General features: G+C 45.8%; 1 protein-coding gene across 1 annotated transcript in view; it reads right to left on the bottom strand.

The window, feature by feature from the left end:
• LOC144485276 (SH3 and multiple ankyrin repeat domains protein 2-like) overlaps positions 1–26,382 on the bottom strand; it is a gene marked incomplete at its 3' end in the record, with an annotated part of 595,748 nt that extends 569,366 nt beyond the window's left edge. Inside the window, exons 1-3 of the mRNA XM_078203484.1 lie at positions 26,179–26,382; positions 6,191–6,394; positions 4,230–4,301 (exon numbers count right to left, since the gene is read on the bottom strand). Coding sequence (XP_078059610.1) covers positions 4,230–4,301; positions 6,191–6,394; positions 26,179–26,382 — 480 coding nt within the window. The remainder of the gene's footprint in view (positions 1–4,229; positions 4,302–6,190; positions 6,395–26,178) is intronic.
• Between the last annotated feature and the right edge of the window lie 731 nt (positions 26,383–27,113).

The raw sequence follows: 27,113 nt of genomic DNA, 5'->3' as shown, positions 1-27,113 counted from the left end.
TCAGACCACCCACATTTTCCTCCAGATCATTTATATATGTTACAAACAACAGAGGTTCCAGCACGGATTCCTGCGGAACACCACTAGATCTCCATTCTGAAAAACACCCTTCCACCGCTACTCTGTCTTCTATAGAGTAGCCAGTTCTGTACCCATCTAGCCAGCCCATCCCGAATCCCATGTGATTTTAGTTTTTGTACCAGTCTGCCATGTGGGACCTTGTCAAATGCCTTACTAAGGTCCATATAAATTACATCCACAACCCTTCCCTCATCAATTATCTTTGTCACCTCTTCAAAAAACTCAATCAAGTTGGTGAGACATGACCTTCCCCGTACAAAACCAAGCTGCCCGTCACTAACTAGTCCATTTTCCTTTAAATGTGCATACATCCTGTTCCTCAGTATCTTCTCCAATAGCTTCCCACCACTGATATCGGGCTCACTGGCTATAATTTGCTGGATTATCCCTGTTTACCTTAAAGTCCTCTGGTTGCTGATTTTGCTGCCATTTAGAGACAATTTCTCCCCTTTTCCACTATAAAAATCCTCCATAATTTTTCGAATGCCTGCATCAAACCTTCAACTCTCTCATTCCCAACAATTCCCATGAGCAGCAGCCCTAACCTCAGCCATGTATGTAGATCCTAGAACCTGAGAGAACAAAGGAGGCTATTTCAGCCCATCACACCTGTGCAAGCTCTTTCAAAGCACAATTGCGCTTAGTCCCAAATTTCTAGCCCTGCTTTTGTCCGGATTATGTATGTTGCTCTTCCTCAATGATGGCTGTGTAAGTTTTAGGGCAAATCCTCCATGATTAAAGAACCCAGGGATAAGGAAAATGGTCAGCTGGCTGTCAGGCCACATGAATATGCAAGAGGCTGGGAATAACGAGAAGGTTGAGACAGGGATGATCTAATCAACAGGAAACAAAGGAGAAACCATGGCCAGCAGACAAGGAGTAAATAGCCCAGCAGCAAGACAATGAGAACAGAGATCATTCCATCCACGGACAACATCAAGACTCAGCTCGCTGATGGGATTCCAATCAGGATGACTCAGAGAACATTTAAAAGACATTAAAATATCGATTAAGGGCGGTCCCGACAGTTCCGGCCCTTTTGTTCCAGTCAATCAAAACTACCAATGATCAGAAACTGTTTTGTGTGAGAGAATCACTGGTTCAGGTTTTAAAAAGGGACAAGCAAGCTCTGGTCTCGTTCTCTCCTCTCTCTTCTCCTGTTCCTGCCTGCCTCTCGTTCATCTCCAGCACGCAGCCCGAAACCCACTGAGCAATTTAAACTAGGATTGTGAGTATCCTCCGGTAATTCGCGAAGTTCCCGAGATCATCATAGTGGATGAGACTTTGGGGAAAGGGGAGGGCTTTTGCATGCACCTTTCATAGTTTAAGACACTGGTAAACTTGTGTAAAGTAAGCATTCCCGTTGTGCCCGTTTTAGTATTCCTTCCATAGCTATAGTCTTATAAAGCATAAGGCATTGTGTGTTGTTTTCCTGGTGTTTGGTGATCTTGACCTTGATGTTTTAACAAATATATATATATATCTTTGACTTCCATTGGAGTCCGTTTTGATCTTTTCAATTTCTCACCAACGATCTCTGACCAAGTCACAATATTAAATATCCCTTACCATAATTCCAGAGTCTAGAACCGAGGGTACCCTGGGCGCTTTGAAACCGCCCACTCAGGAAAGGCTGCCAGGTAGTGGATAGGCAGCAGTTTCCTTTTCTCTCTCTTGGGAGCGCTACTCTAGTGAAGTAGGCACAAGGTGGCCGTTGTTCCATCGGCGAGAGAGAGAATCACTTGGGCATTGGTGGGGTTTGGGTAACGGAGAACCAAACCTGAGATAAGCCCACGAGTGGAGTTAAAAAGGGGATCCCGCTACAGCTGCAACACCCTTTTAAGATTATTTATGGAATCAGCTTCCACTGCCAGTTCGAGTGTTCGAAATTCCTCAGAGGATAAAAAACCTCCTCCTCATCTCTTTAAATTCTCAATAATTCCAAACCTCTGGCTTCTGGTTATTCACCGACCTGCCAAAGGTAACAGCCTTTCTCTGTCAATTCTATAAAAAGCTTGGATCATCTTGTCCAACAGAACTCCGATTGGCTGGCAGCTATCAGGGGTGGGTGTCTGTCCATCAAAGGGGTTAGCAAAAGATGTGACCCCAGCTAGGTCTCACTTGACAGCCGAAGTGTTATGCATGCTGGGGCATAGCCTCTTTAAGGGAATGAGTCATGTGACCTGGGGTGTGGCGTGAGCTGGCTGGGAACCGCCCTGGGTGGACAGTCAACGTTTGGAGTGTGGAGCGAGTAGACTGAATAAAGATCTGTGTTCCCTGACGCCCGACTGTGGAATAGTCCTTGAGGAGACTTCTTGGTACGAGGAGAGTCAACACAAACCATATTTGTGTCCATCTTTTTGCACCTCTGCGGCAAATCAGCCCTGCATTTCTGATTACACACTGTTTGAATATAATTGGTTGATATTCAGTGGTGCCATTTCCTTGCTGGGTAAATCCCATGCCTGATGTTGGAAGAAGCAGAACAGCAGTTTAAACGATACAATCAAATCCAGTCACCCATTTCATAATGACATTTTTATCAGTTGCTTTGCCTGGGGGGAGGTTAGGAATTACTTCAATTGCATCAAATTATTTCGTAATTGAGCAAAAGCCAATAGTCGCCGGTTAACAGCAGTTGGGGATTTTCGGGATGATGGACTGACTTGCCAGATCACCTCCGACAAACCAGATACCTTGGGCGAGAAACTCATCTCAGGCCGGCACCCAAAATGGACGCTTTCGGATGACCCGCTCAGGTGGCGCCTAATAATAAGCTGCAGTGCAGTCAATGGAACTAAATGTCAGGCCGTGTGTATAACAGGCGGTGAATCTGATCATTTTACACCAAGGGCCTAGACAAATTTCTAGTCCTGGGCATTCAGTTCAGGTGACTGGCAGACATGCCCCGCAAATCAGACAAGTTTGATCTCCAATGCAGCGAGGAAATAATCCACAGTTTATACATATTTTTTTGTGTCACAAGTCGGCTTACATTAACACTGCAATGAAGTTACTGTGAAAATCTCCTAGTCGCCACACTCTGGCACTAGAGTTCAGGTACACTGAGGGAGAATTTAGCATGGCCAATGCACCTAACCAGCACATCTTTCAGATTGTGGGAGGAAATGGGAGCACCCGGAGGAAACCCACGCAGCCAAGGGGAGAACGTGCAGATTCCGCACAGACAGTGACCTAAACTGGAATCGAACTCGGGTCCCTGGCACTGTGAGGCAGCAGTGCTAACCACTGTGCCACTGTAATGGCTATTGATGCACTTGAGCATCTCAAACACAAGGGGGAATATCCTCTCAGCGTTGTAAAGACGCATGTTCACAGACTTCATTAGTGTACACAAAAGGTATTTGAGCGGCACAGTGGCACAGTGGTTAGCACTGCTGCCTCACAGCACCAGGGACCCGGGTTCAATTCTGGACTCGGGTAACTGTCTGTGTGGAATAGGCACATTCTCCCTCTGTCTGCATGGGTTTCCTCCAGTTTCCTGCCACACTCCAAAGATGTGCAGGTTAGATATATTGGCCATGCTAAACACTCAGTGTGAGGGGGAACCAGCAAGGTAAATTCATGGGGGTACGGGTAAGACCCAAGATGGGATTGCTGTAGGTGCAGGCTCGATGGGCCGAATAGCCTCCTTCTGCACTGTAGGGATTCTATGATTTGTTCATAAGAATTGTACAACAGGCCGCACAGGCTGTAGCCTGCTCCCAAAATGTCTTTTTGCCTAAGAGCCTCTCTCACCATGGGGTGATTCCATACTCTGAACCCTGATAGGTCGCACAGCCCATGTGACCCTTACTCTGCTGTGTTGCCCTTAAAGGGATAATCACCACAGCATCCACCCTGTCAAACCCCCTCAGAATCCTACATGCCACCAAGAAGCGAGAATTATGGCTACGAGATTAACCAATCTGTTTACTTGTGCAGTTTATCACATCTGCAAAGGTAGCCACACGAGCAGAAATGTTATTTTTATTCTGAGAATTTACTTAATTTGAAATACCCAAAATTTAATAAGAATTTAATAGGAAACTGAGCAGTAAATTTGGCAAAGAATTATAATTGTTCTTCTCTCTGGGTGACACATGTCCCTTTTTTAAAAAATGTGAAGATTATGAAAGCACGCTCACCTTTGTATGAAGTTTGGAAATTTGCTTTTCATCAATGTTAGCTTGCTTGTAGACTCGTTTCTTGTAGCAAAACTGGAAACCGAAACAGATACATTTTCCTTGATTTAATTCACAGTGACCTTTATCAATAAAACCATGCCGCTAGCTTTTCGAGAAGCAAACAGAGTTGAATGAATGGAAAATTAATTGCAAAGTGGTCATATTAGAAATGCATGGTGGATCCAAGTGGTTCCTCATTCCCCAAGCTACGTCCAAGTCCCACTCTTAAGAATCGAACCCTTATTGCCCTGCACTGAACGAGTATTAGATTAACAAGAGTGCCATCCTTCAGGAGAGACCATAACCCTGCTGTAGCGGATGTAAGAGCTTTGAGGAGAGCTCTTGGCAAAAGAGATTTGGATCTCCAGGCTGATGAAACACCTGAGTACAGAGTAAATCCAGATCTGTAAAAGAAGCTTCTCAATTCATGTGGACATTGTCCCACAGGGTGTTCTGGACAGCATTTCCATCTCAGCCAATAACAGATCTGCTGTGTATGAGCAAACTCAATACAGATTTGCCTAGAACAATTTGCGATTCATTTCTAAGTTATTAGATGTGCTAAACGGTGCAGGTTAGGTGGATTGGCCATGCTAAATTGCCCCTTAGTGCCCCAAGATGTGTGGGTTAGGGGATTAGCAGGGTAAATGCATGGGGTTATGGGGATAGGGCCTGGGTAAGATGCTCAGTCAGAGACTCGATGGGCCAAATAGCCTCCTTCTGCACAGTAGGGATTTTATGATTTGATTCGATTTATTATTGTCACGTATTGGGATACAGTGAAAAATATTATTTCTTGAGTGCTATACAGACAAAGCATACCATTTGTAGAGTACCTAGGGGTGAAAGAAAGGAAGGGTTGCAGAATATAGTATCACAGTCATAGCTAGGGTGTAGAGAAAGATCAACTTAATATAAGGTAGGTCCATTCAAAAGTCTGATGGCAGCAGGGAAGAAGCTGTCCTGAGCCGGTTGGTACATGCTCTTAGATTTTGTACCTTTTTCCCGACATTAGAAGGTGGAAGAGACTGTGTCCAGGGTGTGTGGGGTCCTTGATTATGCTGACTACTATTCTGAGGCAGCGGGAAGTGTAGACAGAGTCAATCTAAGGGAGGCTGGTTTGCGTGATGGATTGGGCTATCAAACCACTGCCCCCTCTGCCCTCCTGAGTGGTCACATAAATGCTCCCACATCACTATTCGAGGAAGAGTAAATACATCTCCCTGGCATCATAATCAACATCTATCCCTCAGCTAACATTTAGATGAATATCTGGACATATATCTCATTTGTGTTGCAGGCTTGTACACTAATTTCTTACTGCGTTTCCCACATTTCAACAAAAATAAGTCATTGCCTAAGTAGTACTTTGGGACATTGTGAAGTCAATATATAAATTTCTCTCAACATGTCAATTTTTAAAATTCCCAAATCACCAAATTTGGTAATGTCATTAATCAGAATGACGAAGTTTTTAAAAATTCATTCGTGGGACATTGATGCCATTGGCTGGTCAGTATTTATTGCCTATCCCTAGTTGCCCTTACTGAGTGGTTTGCTAGGCCATTTCAGAGGGCAATTGAGAGTCAACCACATTGCTGTGGCTCTGGAGTCACATGTAGGCCAGACCAGGCAAGAATGGCAGATTTCCTTCCCGAAAGGACATTAGTAAACCAGATGGCATTTTCCAACAATCGACAAAGGTTTCATGGTCATCAGTAGATTCTTAATTCCAGATTTTTTTTATTGAATTAAAATTCTACCATGTGCTGTGGCAGGATTCAAACCTGGGTCCCAGAACATTAGCTGAGCTTCTGGATTAAAAGTCCAGTGATAATACCACGAGGCCATCACCTCCCTGTTGTTGGGTCATTTGGTAAGAGAAGATCCAGAAAGCCATTGGCTCTCTTGCCACTGGTTACCTCGAGTGAGGGAACTCCTTTGTTGATTGGCTGGGGGTATTCTTTGAGTAGGCGCTCCTCATCCAAGAACTTGCCGTCCCTTCCATTGCTTGCTGGCTGGAACAGTCCATAGTTCAGCACATCTTTCAAACTATGATTCAGAGTGCACAGGATCCGTTGCTTGGCAACCCACACAGTGGCATCCGGATTAAACCGCATACATTTCTGTAAAAGGTGGCAGAGTAAAATGATACCGAACAGTGAATGAATTCAACACATTTCACTTCTCCAAAAAGTGTACTTTTACTATGATTACGGTCACTGATTTATGGTGTTCATGCCACTAGGTCCTCAAAATCTAGGTTAAAAATCCCAGATCAAAAACATGGAATTTGACTGATAGAAGCATAGAATCCCTACAGTGCAGAAGGAGACCATTTGGCCCATCAAGTCTGCACTGACCACAATCCCACCCAGCCCCTATCCCCATTACCCCTTGCATTTACCCTAGCTAGCCCCCCTGACACGAAGGGACAATTTAGCACAGCCAATCCACCTCACCTGCACATCTTTGGACTGTGGGAGGAAACCGGAGCACCCGGAAGAAACCCTTACAGACACGGGGAGAATGTGCAAACTCCACACAGACATTGACCCAAGCTGGCAATCGAACCCGGGTCCCTGGCGCTGTGAGGCAGCAGTGCTAACCACTGTGCTGACCTGAATTCAGAACAGCACGGTGGCACAGGTATTCAGGTATCAATGATTGATCAATCTAATCATAAACAGACAAACACATGATGATGCTACATCTGAGCAAAAATTCTGGAATCCCATCAAATTAAAAGGGAATCTAATTTATCAGCCAGCGTCAATTGATGAAAAGACACATGATTATATGACCACAGTGATGCACTATCAATCAAGCAAAGACTAGTTTGTATGCAAGAACAAATAGGCTTTTATTCGCAAAAGACTTGGAACACACCCATGCTGATGAACTGGTCCAGAGACTGAGGCAGGGAGGTGGGGAGCAGTCACCTTTATACCTGGACCAGGGGGGGAGGAGTCTCAGGCAGGGCCGGCAGGGGCATGTCCAGGCATGTCACACACACACAGGCAATAAGCTTAACAGTGGTTTACCACACACAGTTCTTTCCGAATGGATGAAACAGGTTAGTGTTTAAAACGTTTAACAAATTAGCACAACGTTTTTTTGAGTTTAGTTACTTTCCCATGTGAAAATTCCCAGTTAAATCACATGTGTCTGAATAAGTTATGGAATGAAGTCAATTACAGTGATTTGAGACAAGGGAAATCATGGAGCGGGATTTCATCACTGCTATGGAAAAGTACAGGAAAACCTGACTTTAAGTTTATTTATTAATATCACAAATCGGCTTACATTCACACTACTATGAAAATCCCCTTGTCGCCAAACTCCAGCACCTGTTCGGGTACACCGAGGGAGAATTTAGCATGGCCAATGCACATAACCAGCATGTCTTTCGGACTGTGGGAGGCAACCGGAACACCCGGAGGAAACCCACGCAGACATGGGGAGAACATGCAGACTCCGCATAGTGACCCAAGCCAGGAATCAAACCCGGGTCCCTAGCGCTGTGAGGCAGCAGTGCTAACCACTATGCCACCGTGCCACCCTTTACATCATGACACATGCATGAGACAACTTGAAAAGGGATAAAAATTCAACAGGATGCGATCGCACTTGAGTGTTCAATGCAAACGTTTCCCCCAGGATCCAACTTGAATACATTGAAGTACAGGGGGAGGAAGGACTAAGAATTAGAGTGGATAGATTCAATGATAAATCAGGCGCAGAAAGAGAAATAAAGAAGGAAAGAAACATTCCATAGAGAGAGAAGCTCGCTAAGAGTTAAAATGGAAAATTATACAATTTAAAATCTCCAACAACAATCCACAATCTGAAGGAATGAGATCTCCCTCCATTTAATTATTGTGTGCACATTTTGAGTCAGAGAGATTGATTGGCAGTCATTAATAATTATCACATAGTTAAAATTGTACTTACATTGTTAATGAATATTATCAACTTCCTGCGGTGCATTTAACGGGCAAAGAAATAACTTCAGGGAGATTGAGTGTGAGATTTTGTGTTTGAGAAGCTAAAGGGGAGAGGCCAACAACTTGTGGCAAATTACAATTCATGGGGCTACCTCTTCCTTGCCACAAATCGCTGGCCAATTTGTGTCTTTAACAAAAAATATATATATACTGCCATTAATGAACCTCTTCTTACACTCCAAAGATGTGCGGGTTAGGTTGATCGGACATGCTAAATTGATCCTTAGTGTCAGGGGATTAGCAGGGTGATTGCATGGGGTACGGAGATAGGGCCTGGGTGGGATTGTTGTCAGTGCAGACTCGATGGGCCGAATGGCCTCCTTCTACACTGTAGGGATTCTATGATTCTACAATGCAGAGAAATGGGCTTTGCTGTCTATTGGACAAAAAAAGTCATGCTTTGATCTTTTGTTAATTGCATCTTTCCTTCTTTATCAAAGACCTACGTAACAGTGCTTAGCAATATCTACACTGAGAATATTGGAACAAAACATTATTAACTCAGGGCTTCTGTTCACACATTTCCTCCAAATATCAAGAACGATGCAGCCGTTTCACAAATTGTGACCAATCCAGTGTGAACAAAGGTTTTCCAGCTATTACAAAAACAAACAAAAGAGAGTCAGCTGCCAGCAGCGTTTGGAACAGTGGTTCCCCACTGAGCTGTGAAAAATAAAATCACAATAATCCCAGAACCCTTCACTAGATTGTTGCTTCTTCTTAACAACACCCAACTGTCTTTTCCTGGGCACAATGCAATACAATACAGAGAGCAGGCAAGTGAGAGAATTCAGTATAAAGCTTATTTATTAGTGTCAGAAGTAGGCTTACATTAACACTGCAATGAAGTTACTGTGAAAATCCCCTAGTCACCACTCTCCGGCGCCTGTTCGGGTACACCGAGGGAGAATTTAGTATGGCCAATGCATCCAAGCAACACATTTTTCAGACTGTGAGAGGAAACCGGAGCACCCGGAGGAAACCCACACAGACAGGGAGAACGTGCACAGACAGTCATCCAAGCCAGGAATCAAACCCGGGTCTAATGCAGATTCCGCTCAGACAGTGACCCACTGAGGGAAAATTTAGCATGGCCAATGCACCTAACCAGCATATTGTTCGGACTGTGGGAGGAAACCGGAGCACCCAAAGGAAACCCACGCAGACACGGGAGAACGTGCACAGACAGTTACCCAAGCCAGGAATCAAACCCGGGTCCCTGGCGCTGTGAGGCAGCAGTGCTAACCAGTGTGCCACTGTGCCACCCAACATGCGGATGCAGCTCTTTTGGGATAACTGCTTGGGTTCCGCGTTCAGTACAACTGGTCATCAAAAAATATGAGCTCATTGTGTCCTCTGCAGGGCAGGACCAATTCTTCCTTCTCATCTCTGCATGTCTCCGAGTCACAAAACACAACAGGAGGCACCAAATGGGCATGCACACTGAGATGCTAAGAGCATTGGCTAGCCTGATGGACATCCTCCTGTCATTGTCAAGAAGCAGAGAGATGTCCTAGTTTCAACTTAGCAGGAGGGCATCACACAGAACTTTCCCTCTGTAAAGCCACTGCTCCATCCCCCCGTCGTGCTTGAGCCCCAGACTCTTATGTTCCACTGCTGGCGCCTATACTTGTCGCAGCTTTTCGGTAGACAGGTCACCTTCTCCTCTGCCCTCACTGCGAGGATGTAGCAACATTCTCCGGCAAATCCAAGAAAAAACCAAAACACCACCAAAAACAGTCCAAATTACTCCCGTAATATGAAAGCAAAATACTGCGGATGCTGGAATCTGAAACAGAAATAGCTGGAAAATCTCGGCAGGTCTGACAGCATCTGTGAAGAGAGAATAGAGCCAACATTTTGAATCAGATGACCCTTCGTCAGAGCTGAAGACAAAGGATCATCTTGACTCGAAACATTGGCTCTGTTCTCTCTCCACAGATGCTATCAGATCTGCTGAGATTTTCCAGCTTTTTCCAAATTGCTCCCAGACACTTCCCAATAAAACAAGTTCCAAATCTTCCAAGATTCCTTATCTTCAATTGTTGGTACCTGGCCCTTTCATGAACAAATCCTGCAAGGTCCACCTTGCAGGTTCATACTTTTGGTTTGCAGTGTACCTCAGGAATCATAGAATCCCTACAGTGCAGAAGGAGGCCATTTGGCCCATTGAGTCTGCACTGACAACAATCCCATCTGGGCCCTGTGCCCACAACCCCACATTTTTACCCTGCTAATCCCTCTAATGCCCGCAACCCGGAACACTAAGGGGCAATTTAGCACGGCCAATCCACCTAACCGCGCATCTTTGGAGTGTGGGAGGAAACCGGAGCACCCGGAGGAAACCCATATAGACCCATGGAGAACGTGCAGACTCCAGATAGATAGTGACCCAAGCCGGGAATCGAACCCGGGTCCCTGAAGCTGTGAGGCAACAATGCCAACCACTGTACCACCTTGCCGCCCTACTGTACCACTGTGCCACCTGCACATTTGTTCTCCCAATTAAGACACCTAGCATCTTATCAGCTAAATGTACTGCATGACATCAGGACAGAGTCCATTTGCATCCTTTTAACAGAAGGCCCCACATACGTGGCCTGTTGCTAACAGATCTGCATAGAGGATGTGCAGGAATCGGCTATGGGCCAGGGGACCACAGAGAGTGGGGCAATTGCCTTGACGGTGCTGCTACAAATGGTACCACACGAGACAATTTCTCACCCACTGTGTTTAACTGTGCCCCTGATATGTACGAAGGCATGTATTTTCCCCACTGCAAATCACAGCTGTTCAGTTCAAACAATTCCCACTTCTAATTATCTCACACAATTTTCTTTGGAGCTGCTATTTATTCAATTTGCATCACTGTGCGTAAGACAGGTTTCATTTCTGCTGTCAATCACTCTCGCTGGACCTTACTAAAGCTTCCTCAAAGTGCTTCGACGTATACCAATTCCCTCTCAACAATATACTAAAGAAACTCTTTTAATGAGAAGAATTGACTTTGATTTACTGCTTCTGCTTTCCCTGCAAGCTCCTGAATAACTTTCTTTAAGTAAACTCCAGGGGTTAGAAATTCATTAGCCCTGAGTTTTTGGCCATTGGGGGCTATGATGTACGACCAACCTGCCTATACACCTCAGGGGGCTGAGTAAGGCTTTTAAACAATCATCTCTCCAGGCAGTCTTCAACTTTGAAAGGTGCTGTCCTTATCAAAGGAAGGTTGCAGCGCTGCACTGCAGGGTAACCATTTTGATGCAATGTGGAAGAGGAGAATGAACCACCCCCCCTCCCCCCATCAGAGATGGGCTGTTGCTTTAGTGACACTGCTTTGGAAGCACTGGTCGGATAGTTTGAAGCCACAAACACAAGAGATAGAAGCAGGAAGAGATCATAAAGCCCGTTGAGCCTGCTCTGCCTTTCAATATGATTAAGGAGGATCGTGAGTTTCAAGTACAGCTTTCTGACCAACACACACACACATGCACACACACACAGACACACATGCATGCACACACAGACACACACATGCACACGCATACATGCACGCACACATACATACACACATGTACCACACACACACACGCACATGCACATACACACACATGCCCACGTACGCACACACATAAACCTTGGAAATCCTGTATCCTTCCCACCATTCCTTCTCTCCCCTTTTGCTTCTGTGTTTTCACAAAGTCAAGAATTGCCACCAGGGTTGCCTCAGGCAGAGAGGCCAGTATAACAAGAGAGCTCTGAGGTAGAAGCACCATCACTAGACCCTACTCTCTCAGCCACCAGCTCAGATAGTGGCACTAGACAAACATTAGAGGTTGACACAGAAGCGGGACCTGCACCTGGTGTGTCACCTGATAAGTGTTGTCTGTGGCCAGGACAGGGCAACAGGTCACCTCATGTGCCAGCTCACCAGAGGACAAAGGTCGCACAAGAGACTCAGATGAGGACCTCGTTAACGACGAACTACAGGGAAACACTGTGTTGACGATGCACATCAAGCATCTTGGTGCATTGACAGGGCTTCCAGGTGGCCTTCTATCACTGGCCAGGAGTATGGAGGCATGTTGATTGGCTGGGGGTATTCTTTGAGTAGGCGCTCCTCCTCGAAGAATTTGCCATCTATTCCTCTAAAATTAGAGGGCATAGGTTTGAGGTGAGAAAGGAGAGACATAAAAGGGTTCAGAGGGACAATTTTTTCTCAGAGGGTAGTGAGTGTCTGGAACAAGCTGCCAGAGATAGCAGTAGAGGCGGGTACAAATTTGTCTTTTAAAAAGCGTTTTGATAATTACATGGGTAAGATTGGTATAGAGGGATATGGGCCAAACACGAGCAATTGGGACTAGCTTAGTCGTTAAAAAAGGGGCGACATGGACAAGTTGGGCCGAAAGGCCTGTTTCCATGCTGTAATTCTCTATAATTCTATGACTGTATGACTCTATGAATCTGTCTCCACTGTTGGCACAGGACATTGGGCAGAGCTTGAAGCCCATCCCATCCACTGTGAAAACTGTGGGCACTGCCACAGAAATGCAACCAGGCTGAACCTGTTTGAGGATTGCTGTTGTCTTAGCGTCTCCTGCAGTGCAGTTAGAGACTTCCTGATGTACCAGTGCGGCAGGGGAAGCTCAGACAGAGATCAGGAGATCCAAGCTGGCTGCCATTCAGGCTCCGACTGCTGCAATCCTGGCTACTCAGTGCCCAAACAAGCGTGCAGACTCTCTGCTGTGGCCCATTCTGTGGTGGGCAGGTTACGAGGATTGCTGGGGTGCTGCTCCATGAGAACGGCAGTAATTGTGTGGAGCATAAACCTGCTGCCCCCTCACAGAAAAGTGGCCTTGCCACGGTCTGATAGCCAGTCACCCCAAACTGCTGCCAATGAAACGTATAAAATTCTGACAGGGTTGGACAGACTGGATGCAGGGATGATGTTTCCTCCAGCTAGGCATGTTTAGAACAGTCTCAGGATATGGGATAGACCATTTAGGATTGAGAGGAGGAGAAATTCAGAGGGTGGTGAACATGTGGAGTTCTCTACCACAGAAAGGCCAAGTCACTGAATGTACTGAAGAATGAAATAGATAGATTTATAGGCTTCAAAGCTGTCAAGGGGTATGGGGAGAGAATGACAGTGTGGTATTGAGATGGAGGATCAGCCATGATCATATTGAATGGTCTGAATGCCCTACTCCTGCTCCTATTTTCTGTCTCAAAGCCAACTAGCAATTCATTCTGCCACCTGACCCTTGACTCTGCATCCTTAACTTTAACTATTAGTCTATTATGTGGCACCTTATCAGTGGCCTTTTGAAAATCCATACATATATTACATCGACTACACTACCATTGTCCACTCTCTCTGTCAACTACTCAAAAAGTTCACTGAGGCTAGCGAAGCAAGATTTTCCCTTTTGAATTCCATTTTGGCTATTCATTTTTCGATTTTTATTTTCTCGATGTTCTTCTATTCTCTCTTTTAATTGGGATTCCAGTACTTTTCCTTTCCCCATGGTAAACCCACTGGTCTATTACTCCCTGGGCACCTTCAAATTGTACCAGTAACACACCACAATGCTTCTTTGATTGAACGCAAGTTAAAAAACACTTTGACTGCAATTTGTGGAGTGGCCCTTTAAATAGTCCCAGAACAGGGCCCAACTTGCTTCATTAAGCAGTGCTACACATTTAAATTTCTCATCTCTATCTATAAAGCCAACAATCTTGCTTGCTTTCTCATTCAAACAGCTTTATCAACTTATCCTGCCACCTGCAAGGATCGTGTGTGATTGTCCAGTATCTGAACAGGAAGTGGAACTGAACAGGTTATATATTAGGTTTCAAACCAATCAAATGTCACCTTCTCCCATTGCCTGTTATGCACAAACCTTTTTTTAAAATTTGTTTGTGGGACATGGGCGTCGCTGGCTGGCCAGCATTTATTGCCCATCCCTAGTTGCCCTTGAACTGAGTGGCTTGCTAGGCCATTTCAGAGGGCAGTTGAGAGTCAACCACATTGCTGTGGCTCTGGAGTCACGTGTAGACCGGACCAGGTAAGGACGGCAGATTTCCTTCCCTGAAGGATATTAATGAATGTTTTTTTTCAACAATTGACAATGGTTTCATGGTCATCAGTAGATTCTTACTTCCAGGTATTTTTTATTGAATTCAAATTTCACCATCTGCCGTGGCAGGATCCGAACTTGGGTCGCCAGAACACGAGCTGAGTTTCTGGATTAATAATCTCACGATAATACCACCAGGCCATCACCTCCCCTGCAGCAAAAGTATTTCAAATGAGTGGATGGTTTCTGATGACACAAGTGTTAGGAAACCAAAGGTGGTTTTAAGGGCTTTATATTTGTATGGGTAAACATTAGAAATAAGATATAGTTTTAGGTGCATTTGATTTGATGTTTCTGTGCCTGTAGTTAGATTCATGCTGGGCATGTGCGGGGATTGGTTAAGTTCCAACTGCGATGCTATTGTGCTTAGAGAGAGCTATAGCAAAACAAATAAATATAGTTGCTTAGCAACTAGATGCTCTTGTAAGAAAAAAAGCTCTTCCTCTATTCTCAGTTTGACTGGAAACGAGGCAGCTGTAGATAGATAGCCAGAGAGGGAACATCTCCTCCTGTTCTGGTAAAAGCAATTGGTGACAGGCAGCTAGAGAGGGAAAATCTCTCTCAGCTTGGCCAGCGGAAAAGCTGTACAATTAAAGTGCAAGAGAGCGAGCTCCAGAGGAACTAAAGGATAGTCAGTTTTGGAAACTTGGAAATGGAACAGGATACTGTTCATGGACATCCCAGACAAAGCTAACAAGGAATTGATTGGTGAAAATGCTAGCGAACGGTTTCTAAAGTAACTCTAAAATTTGGAATGTCTCACTCTGGTCTATGTAACTATTTTAAAGTAATTGGGAAGAAAGTATTGGCTGGATATCAGAATATGTGTAACAGTGAAGGTCAGTCAAGGCATAGAAATCCTAAATTTCTTTGAGGGTGGCACGGTGTTACAGTGGTTAACACTGCTGCCTCACAGCGCCAGGGACCCCAGTTCGATTCCCGGCCTTGGGTCACTGTCTGTGTGGAGTTCATGATGTGGAGACGCTGGCGTTGGACTGGGGTAAACACAGTAAGAAGTCTCACAACACCAGGTTAAAGTCCAACAGGTTTATTTGGTAGCAAAAGCCACTAGCTTTCGGAGCGCTGCTCCTTCGTCAGGTGAGTGGGAGTTCTGTTCACAAACAGGGCATATAAAGACACAAACTCAATTTACAAAATAATGGTTGGAATGCGAGTCTTTACAGGTAATCAAGTCTTAAAGGGACAGACAATGTGAGTGGAGAGAGCGCTAAGCACAGGTTAAAAAGGTGTGTATTGTCTCCAGACAGGACAGTTAGTGAGATTTTGCAAGCCCAGGCAAGTCGTGGGGGTTACAGATAGTGTGACATGAACCCAAGATCCCGGTTGAGGCCGTCCTCATGTGGGCGGAACTTGGCTATCAGTCTCTGCTCAGCGACACTGCGTTGTTGTGTGTCGTGAAGGCCGCCTTGGAGAACGCTTACCCGAAGATCAGAGGCCGAATGCCCGTGACCGCTGAAGTGTTCCCCAACAGGAAGAGAACGCTCTTGCCTGGTGATTGTCGAGCGGTGTTCATTCATCCGTCGTCGTAGCGTCTGCATGGTCTCCCCAATGTACCATGCCTCGGGACATCCTTTCCTGCAGTGTATCAGGTAGACAACGTTGGCCAAGTTGCAAGAGTATGTACCGTGTACCTTGTGGATGGTGTTCTCACGTGAGATGATGGCATCTGTGTCGATGAACCGGCACGTCTTGCAGAGGTTGATGTGGCAGGGTTGTGTGGTGTCGTGGTCACTGTTCTCCTGAAGGCTGGGTAGTTTGCTGCGGACAATGGTCTGTTTGAGGTTGTGCGGTTGTTTAAAGGCAAGAAGTGGGGTTGTGGGGATGGCCTTGGCGAGATGTTCGTCTTCATCAACGCCATGTTGAAGGCTCCGGAGAAGATGTCGTAGCTTCTCCACTCCAGGAAGTACTGGACGACGAAGGGTACTCTGTCCACCGTGTCCCATGTTTATCTTCTGATGTGGTTTTTCGCTGTGGCGCGTTGGAACTGTTGATCGATGAGTCGAGCGCCATATCCTGTTCTTATGAGGGCATCTTTCAGCGTCTGGAAGTGTCTGTTGCGATCCGCCTCATCTGAGCAGATCCTGTGTATACGGAGGGCTTGTCCGTAGGGGATGGCTTCTTTAACGTGTTTAGGGTGGAAGCTGGAGAAGTGGAGCATCGTGAGGTTATCCGTGGGCTTGCGGTACAGTGAGGTGCTGAGGTGACCATCCTTAATGGAGATGCATGTGTCCAAGAATGCAACCGATTCCGGAGAGTAGTCCATGGTGAGTCTGATGGTGGGATGGAACTTGTTGATGTCGTCATATAGTTGTTTCAGTGATTGTTCACCATGAGTCCAAAGGAAGAAAATGTCATCGATGTATCTAGTGTATAGCATCGGTTGAAGGTCCTGTGCGGTGAAGAGGTCTTGTTCGAACCTGTGCATGAAGACGTTGGCATATTGAGGTGCGAATTTGTTCCCCATGGCTGTTCCGTGTGTCTGGATGAAGAACTGGTTGTTGAAGGTGAAGACATTGTGGTCCAGGATGAAGTGGATGAGTTGTAAAATTGCATCTGGAGACTGGCAGTTGATGGCATTGAGTACTGAGGCAGTTGCAGCAATACCATCGTCATGGGGGATGCTGGTGTCGAGTGCTGAGACATCCATTGTGACGAGGAGTGCTCCTGGTTCAACTGCTCCATGTGTGCTGAGTTTCTGTAGGAAGGGCTTTGTGCTCTCATCCCACGTACTCCCCGCGTTGGAGATCTCTACTGCCCCCCGAAGATACACAAGGCAAACACACACGGCCATCCCATCGTATCGGGCAATGGGACCCTGTGCGAGAACCTCTCCGGCTACGCCGAGGGCATCCTGAAACCCAGTGTACAAAGAACCCCCAGCTTTTGTTGCGACACTACGGACTTCCTACAGGAACTCCCCGTGTCTGCGTGGGTCGCCTCCCACTGTCCAAAGATGTGTGGGTTAGGTGGATTGGCTATGCTTAATTTCCCCTTAGTGTCAGGGGGACTAGGTAAGGTAAATGCATGGGGTTATGGGGATAGGGCCTTGGTGGCACTGTGGTTGGTGCAGACAAGAAGGGCCGAATGGCCTCCTTCTGCACTGTCGGATTCTATGATTAAATAGGGTCTGTGTAAAACCTGGAGTGGATTAACTGGAAGAAGTGGAGCGGAAGATCTATTCAAAAGAGTCCTTTGGAAAACATGGAGTGGAGTTCAGAATGCAACCTATTAATGTCAAACCTTATTACGAGAGAAAGTTTTAATGCATGTTTTGGGAGTGGAGTTTGGAAATTTTCATATAACAATCATCCAGGCATTCTGAGGAGAAATTTAGGTTCAAAGAGGAGTGTGTATTTGCCCACAGCTAATTTGTGTGCTTTACAAAAGGACTGTGTGTGTTGATGAGACCATTGTAGGTTCAAACGTACCGTATCATCTGTGTTAATCTAAAACATGCATGCATTCGTTAAGGCAAGGAGGGAGTAAAAGAGTATTGTATTCTAATCCAATTTTTCATGTTTAATAAAAATTTTGTTTAAAGTTTATTCGTCAGTCAAAAGTAGGCTTACATTAACGCAGCAGCGAAGTTACTGCGAGAATCCGCCAGTTGCCACATTCCGGTGCCTGTTCGGGTTCACTGAGGGAGAATTTATCATGGCCAATGCACCGAACCAGCACGTCTTTCAGACTGTGGGAGGAAACCGGAGCACCCGGAGGAAACCCACACAGACACAGGGAGAACAGACAGTGACCCAAGCCAGGAATTGAACCCGAGCCCCTTGCGCTGTGAGGCTGCCAGTGCTAATCACTGTGCCACCGTGCATTGTGACTCTGTTCCTCCATGTTTGATTAAAAAATGTAAAAGTTAGGGTCTTTTGCTTCAGGTTCCATTCTGGGATTTTTGTATCCAGTTATAGCACCAACTGGGATTGTAACACAAGCTGTGTTCACATTTGCTCAATGTTTGTATAAAAATCCATTAAAACAGAGCTTCTAAAAAGCGGTTATAATTGCCTCACAAGGAACATTCCTCAGTCAGTGGGCGGGATTTTATGGCCTTGCTCGTCCCGAAACCATAAAATCCCACCCGAGGTCAACGGACCTTTCCATGGTCTGCCCCTCACCCGCTCCAATTCCCGTGGCGGGAGGGACAGTAAAATCCCGGCCTATGAGGGGGCGACATGGTGGCACAATCAGGGGTGGCACGGTAGCACAGTGGTTAGCACTGCTGCCTCACAGTGCCAGGGACCTGGGTTCAATTCCTGGCTCGGGTCACTGTCTGGGTGGAGTTTGCACATTCTTCCCGTGTCTGCGTGGGTTTCCTCCGGGTGCTCCGGTTTCCTCCCACAGTCCAAAGATGTGCGGGTTAGGTGGATTGGCTGTGCTAAATTGCCTCTTAATGTCAGAGGGATTAGAAGGGTAAATATGTGGGGTTACGGGGATAGGACAGGACCTAGGTGGGATTGTCGTCGGTGCAGGATCGATGGGCCAAATGGCCTCCTTCTGCACTGTTGATTCTATGACCGCTATTTTATGACTTCGCTCGTCCTGAAACCGTACCATCCTGCCTGAGGTTAACGGACCTTTCCATGGTCCGCCCCTCGCCTGTTCCGATTCCCATGGCGGGCGGGATGGTGAAATTCCAGCTTATGTCTTTTATCCAAAGGGAAGTTTTACTTCCTTCAATGCAGGCTGCCATTTCTTTGATCTAAGATGCATCGACTAGATTAATGTGACAATTCTTGCCAGCGTACAGGCGGGTTTGCCTTGGTTTGGACTGGATTTTACTTCATTTAGAGAATTGTGCTGAGGCACAAGCTCAACATTCCAGCTGGCACCAATAAATGCAGTAAATCAGATGCTAAAGATCAAGTTTTAAGTTTAAATTTGTCACAAGTGTCACAAGTAGGCTTACATTAACACTGCAATGAAGCTACTGTGAAAGTCTGAGGTTCTGAGGGAGACATGACATCCTCCTGTCCTTCACACTCACATCCCCTTTTCAATTACTATTACTGCTAATTATGGTGCAAATAATGAAACATTGGGCAAGCATGGAGTCAAGTCAATGTCCCACTGCACTTTCAGTCTAACTCTTTGTATGGTATCTTCCCATCTCAGCCGCCATGGGAATCATAGTGGGCAGGACACGGACCATGCAAATGTCCGTTGACCTTGGGTGGGATTTTCCGTGTTTTGGGGCGGACGCGGCTGGAAAATCCCGCTCCTCTGTCATCATGTGTCACACAGGTGTATGTATTTTCGAGGGATCAGCTTCATGAGCATTCTCCTCAGTGTTTGTGACACAAATGGCTGGCTCCTGCTGGCTTCTTCAGTTGGCACGCACATGCGGAACAAAGAGAGATGGACCAATGAGAGATTTCCTTACCCTATTTAGGCCAATGGAAATATCCAGAATGCACATCGTCAGATTATGACTAATTGTCAATGAAACTATCAGGTAATTTGGGAACATGAGGAGAACTTCAGGGTGAGTATGAGAGGAAAGACGACAGAGAGAACAAGCTAGAGAGGGGGAGAGGAAGTGAAATGGTAAGCAAGAGATGGTGAAAGAGAGCAGGCAAGTGAGAGAATTCACTATAAAATATATTTATCAGTCACAAGTAGACTTACATTATCACTGCAATGAAGTTACTGTGAAAATCCCCCAGTCGCCACACTCCAGTACCTGTTCGGGTACTCTAAGGGAGAATTTAGCATGGCCAATGCATCTATCCAGTACGTCTTTCGGATTCTGGGAGGAAACCGGAGCACCCGGAGGAAACCCACGCAGACATGGGAAGAATGTATAGACTGCACACGGACAGTGACTCAAGCCAGAAATCAAACCCAGGTCGCTGGCGCTGTGAGGCAGCAGTGCTAACCACTGTGCCCCCGTGCTACCATGAGAGAGAGGATAAGGGATAGAGGGTGAAAGAGAGAAGGAGTGAGAGAAAGGGCAAAAGAGAAAGAGAACACTAGGTGAGAGAGACTGGTGACTGACGAGCGACCTGTCCCAGGAATAATGAAGCTATAAAAACAGACAAAAGCCTGACCTACGCACCATCAGGGTGTGGAACAGTTGTGAGAGACAGAGAGAGGGGTGAGAGAAAGACGGAGTGAACAAAAGAAGAGGGCAAGCAAGAGAGGATAAGAGACCAAGCTAGAGAGTGGGCACACAAGTGAGGGGTGAGTAAGAAATGGCGAAAGAAATGTAAGAGAGCGGATTCCAAAAGGAGAGGAATGGAAATGGCGAGAGAGACAGAGAAATAGAGAGCGCAAATAGGTTTCCTTTTCACTCCTATTCACCTACAATATCCAGGTGTATATTATGACCTCCATGACAGGAAATGTACAAATCAGAGTGGCAAGCAGTGTTATTTAAAGTATTTTTTAGCACATAAACTAAAAGATCTACGATAATGCTATTGAAATTGGGAAGAGGATTATATTCATTTTTCTATATTACAGGAATCTGCGGCAAAATAATCTCAGTATCATCAGCAGCCTAAGATGAAAGAAATACCTCACGGATGGAGGAGCTACTGGCAGCAGCATTGCAGACATATATCCAAGTCAGAACCGCTCGGGGCGTTGGGGGAGGGGGGTGGTGGTGGTGGTCTCAGCAGAATGTAATACTGCTTAAATGGCACCAAAGTGCCAAGAGGAATGAGATTTGATTAGGAACTCTGAAGCATAGTTGTAAAACTTAGAACCTAATTCGTCCAGCCACTGGTCAAAAGCTCCTACAGAATGAATAAATAGAAATTGTCTTCCAATGGCTATAAGATGGATAACCAGAGGGCACAGATTCATGGTGGTTGGCAGAAGAACGAGAGATGACATGAGGACGACCATTTTCGAGACAAGTGATTAGGATTTGGAATGCATAGGACACAGATTCAATGGTGGCTTTCAAAAGAGAATTGGATAAATACTTCCAGGTGGAAAGATTGCAGTGAAAGACTTGGGAGGGAGACTTATCTCGAGTGTTTTTCTAAAGATCTAGTGCAGATTTCATGGGCCAAATGCCCCTTTCTGTTCACCAGACAAGAATGTCTCCAGATTCTACATTCAGCAAAACTCTAGATGCAGCATCTCGTCTGAAACATGAAACAAGCAGAGGGGGGGGGGAAAAAGCCCAAAATGTCGCCAAATGATTCTCATGGGTGCAGTAGTGAGACATCTGCAATTGTGAACATTTGCAAAAATAAAAATAAATTGCCGATGGATTCCAAATGGGATAAAACACATTGGCATAAACCCGTCAGCTATCGCCATGTGCAGAGAGCAATCGCTGAATCATAGTTACGCAGGAGGTGGTCACTTGGCCCATCGTATCTGTGTCAGCCCATTCCCATACTCTTTCCCCAGTGGCTGGCAATTTTTCAGAAGGGTGTTAGGAAGCTTGGTCATTATAATGGACCGTGTCATCCAATTGCAGGGCTGTTGGGAGTTAGAATTCCCCCTAAAGAAAGGAGTCACTGTAGTTTATTTTTACGGTAACATTGAAGAAATTACACCGGGGATATCATTGGGCATTAAAATAACAGTAAATTAGAAGATCTAGTCTTGGACCCATTTGGAAATCATTTAGTGAAGTGCTATGTAACATCAGACCCTCTATATACACAAATAGTTAGGCCGCACTTGGAATATAGTGTTCAATTCTGGTCGCCACACTACCAGAAGGATATGGAGGCTTTGGAGAGGGTACAGAAAAAAATTACAAGGATGGTGCCTGGTATGGAGGGCATTAGCTATGAGGAGAGGTTGGAGAAACTGGGTTTGTTCTCACTGGAACGACGGAGGTTGAGGGGCGACCTGATAGAAGTCTACAAGATTATCAGTGGCATGGACAGAGTGGATAGTCAGAAGCTTTTTCCCAGGGTGGAAGAGTCAATTAATAGGGGGCATAGGTTTAAGGTTACGAGGGGCAAGGTTTAAAGGAGATGTACGAGGCAGGTTTTTTACACAGAGGGTGGTGGGAGCCTGGGACTCCAGGGGAGGTAGTGGAAGCAGATACGATAGCAACTTTTAAGGGGCATCTTGACAAATACATGAATAGGATGAGAATAGAGGGATGTGGTCCCTAGAAGAGTAGGGGTTTTAGTTTAGTCGGGCAGCATGGTCGGTGCAGGCTTGGAGGGCGGAAGGGCCTGTTCCTGTGCTGTAATTTTCTTTGTTCTTTGTTTAAAAAGACTTTAAGACATCTTACAGTCCAGGAAATTATGAAAAGCAATTAAATGCAATGAACCTGTTTGCACATCGAGACATATCTATACATTAAAAATTCAACACAAGGTCCTATGCTGAAAGCAATACAAAGGTTGTCTCCCAGCAATTCAACAAGGCTCCTTTGGACAGCACCTCCTGAACCTGTGACCTCTACCACCTGGAAAGACAAGAGTTGTAAGTGCATGTAAACATTGCCACATGCCCAAGTTCCCCTCTAAGTCACACAACTTGGAAGCATATCGCTGTCACTTAGTCAAATCCCAAGGCCCATTACCGAACCACACCTTGGTTGTACCTTCGCAACATGGATGACAGTGGTTCAAGGAGATAGCTCACCACCACCTTCTCAAGGGCAATTAAGTATGCGCAATAAATGCTGGTGATACGCATCTCCGGAGAGTTAACCTTTTCAAAGTGTTTTTACAGCATAGGTTGTCAGTTCCATATTGTTGCACTGATACTGAATGGGATAACGAAAATGCTTTATAATTGAGTAGACCATTATGTTACGGGAACAAAGAATAGGCTAAAATTTAACAGTTTAATTTAGTTAAACAATTCTGCTGACACTTCACATGAACAAGTAAATGGTTTTATGAGATTTAAAACAAGTTTTTATTATACTTACCTTCACTAAAACGTTCTGCAGAATGACCTTGGCAACAACGGCCTTATCCATACCTGAGGATGCAGGATGTATATGGCCGCCTGCACCATTGACAGAGAGGAGAGCCATGTATACCCCAAATTAACGCTGAGCTGAATACAGCATGCCACAAATCCCATAGAGGGCTGGATCTCAACACTGGCCATGTTCAGTGTAGCCATGAAAGAAACACATCTTCAGTCCAATTAATTCCCCCATTCATTTTTCCTTCAGATGCAATCATTTTGTCCTGCCCAGCCAAATCTCTGTTCACTGCAGCAGGATGGGAAAATCCTCTGGTGTAACATTCTGGCCAGTAGGTTTATAACTGTTTGTTGGATGTGTCAAATGCCCCATGTGAATTTTGATGCTTATGCTAGGGCAGCACAGTGGCATAGTGGTTAGCACTGCTGCCTCACAGCGCCAGGGACCTAGGTTCAATTCCCAGCTTGGGTCACTGTCTGTGTGGAGTTTGCACATTCTCCTCGTGTCTGCATGGGTTTCCTCTGGGTGCTCCGGTTTCCTCCACAGTGAAAAGATATGCGGGTTAGGTTGATTGGCCGTGCTAAATTGACCCTAATGTCAAGGGGATTAGCAGGGTAAATATGTGGAGTTATGGGGGGAGATTGTGGTCGGTGCAGACTCGATGGGCTGAATGGCCTCTTTCTGCACTGTAGGCATTCTATGATTCTTACTTCCTTGGGATCAATGGAGTGTAAAAGTACTGAACGCTGCGGCTTCTGTTGTGAATGCTCTATCAATGTGTGACATTTGTGTTAGGAGAAAAATATAAAGGTACATTGTGTGTCAATAACTTGGTACGGTCTGTAACATAATCGCCAATACTGTACAAAAATGCACATTACTTTGAACGTTCAACTTACAATCATAACATTTTTACAACAGCCTCAACATCCTAAGGGGCCTTACAACATCTACTACAACATTGACTTTCTTACAATCCACTCTGAAATTGGAGTTTTATGAGTCCTGACTTCATAATGTTCTAACTTAGCTGGTGTATGGAGGAGGGATGGGGGGTGGGGGGGTGGGGGTGGTGTGGAGAGGAGCAGGAAATATTTTTACATACATTCAATTACATAAAATATAACATTTCTTTCAAGCCAAATTTATCTTTGTGGGGGGGAAGGTGCGAGGGGCAGATGGGCTTTTATATAACTCTCGCTGTAACCCTTAGGATTTCAGGGTCCACAACTCAATAGTCAGTCGAGGCATGGAGCCCCTCTGGGGGAACGGAAAGGGAGTCGGAACAGTTTCTGGGTCCTGAACGGTGACACAGTGGTTAGCACGGCTGCCTCACAGCGCCAGGGACCCAGGTTCAATCCCTGGCTTGGGTCACTGTCTGTGCGGAGTTTGCACGTTCTCCCCGTATCTGCGTGGGTTTCCTCCGGGTGCTCCGGTTTCCTCCCACAGTCTGAAAGACGTGCTAGTTAGGTGCATTGGCCGGACTAAATTCTCCCTCAGTGTACCCGAACAGGCGCCGGAGTGTGGCGACTAGGGGATTTTCACAATACAAATGTAAATCTATTTGTGACTAATCAATAAACTTTACTTTGAATCTGTCATTGTGGGGAAACAGTTCCTTTTGGGGATTTTCACAGAGCCTGAATTGGAATGGAGACTGGGGGCAGGATTTTCCGGCCGCACTCACCCCAAAACCGGAAAATCCCACCCGAGGTCAATGGACCTTTGCATGGTCCGTTCCACGCCCGCTACGATTCCCATGGTGGGCAGGACGGGAAACTTCCTGCGTGTCTGTCCAATTAAGGGCAGGGTCTCGAAACTGGAGGGTCAAGCAGAGGCCTTCCAACCTGAGAGGGACAACAGGTTGCTGTAGAGGATAAGCAACTGAAGGGTGCTTCAACTTGAAGGTGCCTTCCCTCAATAAACTTTTCAAAATCAGATTCAGTGACTGGGCCACCACTGGGGTGGGGGTGGGGGCGATGGAGAATGGGGGATACCTTTACAGGGCAACCTTTGGCTGTACCCATATCCAGACAGGCAGGGGGGAATGTAGGCCTGTCTGGAATGCTGGTTACCCAGGCTGCCTCTGGGTATCCACCTCTAGGCAGCTAAACTAGAAGCTGGAGGCTGACGATGGTTAATGAAGCTCCTAAACAGCCTTATCAGCTGGGCAGAGTGTGCCTTGCTGGTGCCAAATATGTTTTGGCAAAAATAGCAAGTGCAGGAACTTATTAAGGCAACTGACACGCCAGCGGGCATCGGCATTTTCCATTCACCTCAATTCCCAACTTTGGCAGACATCATAAAATAGTAGAATCCCACATTCGGCCCATCGAGTCTGCACCGACCGCAATCCCACCCAGGCCATACCCCCATAATCCCATGCATTTACCCGAGCTAGTCCCCCTGACACTAAAGGGCAATTTAGCGTGGCCAATCCAGCTAACCCGCACATCTTTGGACTGTGGGAGGAAACCGGAGCACCCAGAAGACAACCCACGCAGACACAGGGAGAACGTGCAGACTCCAGACAGACAGTGATCCAAGCTGGGAATCGAACCCGGGTCCCTGGCGCTGTGAGGCAGCCGTGCTAACCACTGTGCCACCATGCCGCCTCCGTGAAATTTTGACTCCTTTTGTTGGACAAAGTCACGTTCACATTTCAATTAAATCCAGTGTGGGGAACGGGTAGGCAATTGGAGTTGAGATAAAAGATCAGGCATGATCTTGAGGGGGTACATGGCCTACTTCTGCTCTTATTTCTGTCTCATCCCTGTCTATTCTGAATGAATCCATTTTGGATTTTGCCGACTGCTGTAGTTTCCCTTGTTGACGCTATCTTATCAAAAGAAAAGATTGAATGCTGAGGTTCCTACCGTTTGCTGCAAGTCAGGAATGACGACTCTGATGACCAGCGTATTGCTCTGGATGTCATCCATCCTGGCGATAGGCTTCCCTGTTGTTGCCCTGATGGTGTCATAGATTGTTTCTTCTTTGGAGCTGTCAGATTCAGATTCAACAGAATAATCAGAAATGCTCTGTGCCATCTCATCTTCACTCGAGGTTGGACTTCGAGGCATGCTGTGCTTATCTTATATTGTAGAGCTACCAAGGGAATAAAATAGAATGAACACAGATATAATCTTATTACAAAATATTACAGAGAAGATTCACATGGCACGGGCGGGTAATGAAGATTACTAGGATTGTATCATAGAATCCTTCCAGTGCAGGAGGCCATTCAGCCCATCAAACCTACACCTATCAAACCTTATTGAGTTCTCAAACCTTATTGAGTTCTTTGAGAAGGTGACCAAAGAGGTGGATGAGGGTAAAGCAGTTGATGTGGTGTATATGGATTTCAGTAAAGCGTCTGATAAGGTTCCCCATGGTAAGCTATTGCAGAAAATACGGACGCATGGGATTGAGGGTGATTTAGTGGTTTGGATCAGAAATTGGCTAGCTGTAAGAAGACAGAGGGTGGTGGTTGATGGGAAATGTTCATCCTGGAGTTCAGTTACTAGTGGTTTATCGCAAGGATCTGTTTTGGGGCCACTGCTGTTTGTCATTTTTATAAATGACCTGGATGAGGTGTAGAAGGATGGGTTAGTAAATTTGCAGATGACACTAAAGTTGGTGGAGTTGTGGACAGTGCGGAAGGATGCTGCAGGTTACAGAGGGATATAGATAAGCTGCAGTGCTGGGCTGAGAGGTGGCAAATGGAGTTCAATGCGGAAAAGTGTGAGGTGATCCAGGAGTAACAGGAATACAGAGTACTGGGCTAATGGTAAGATACTTGGTAGTGTGGATG

Source organism: Mustelus asterias, unplaced genomic scaffold, assembly GCF_964213995.1.
Source record: "Mustelus asterias unplaced genomic scaffold, sMusAst1.hap1.1 HAP1_SCAFFOLD_182, whole genome shotgun sequence".
NCBI lineage: Eukaryota > Metazoa > Chordata > Chondrichthyes > Carcharhiniformes > Triakidae > Mustelus > Mustelus asterias.
This window is presented reverse-complemented; position numbering and strand designations above follow the sequence as displayed.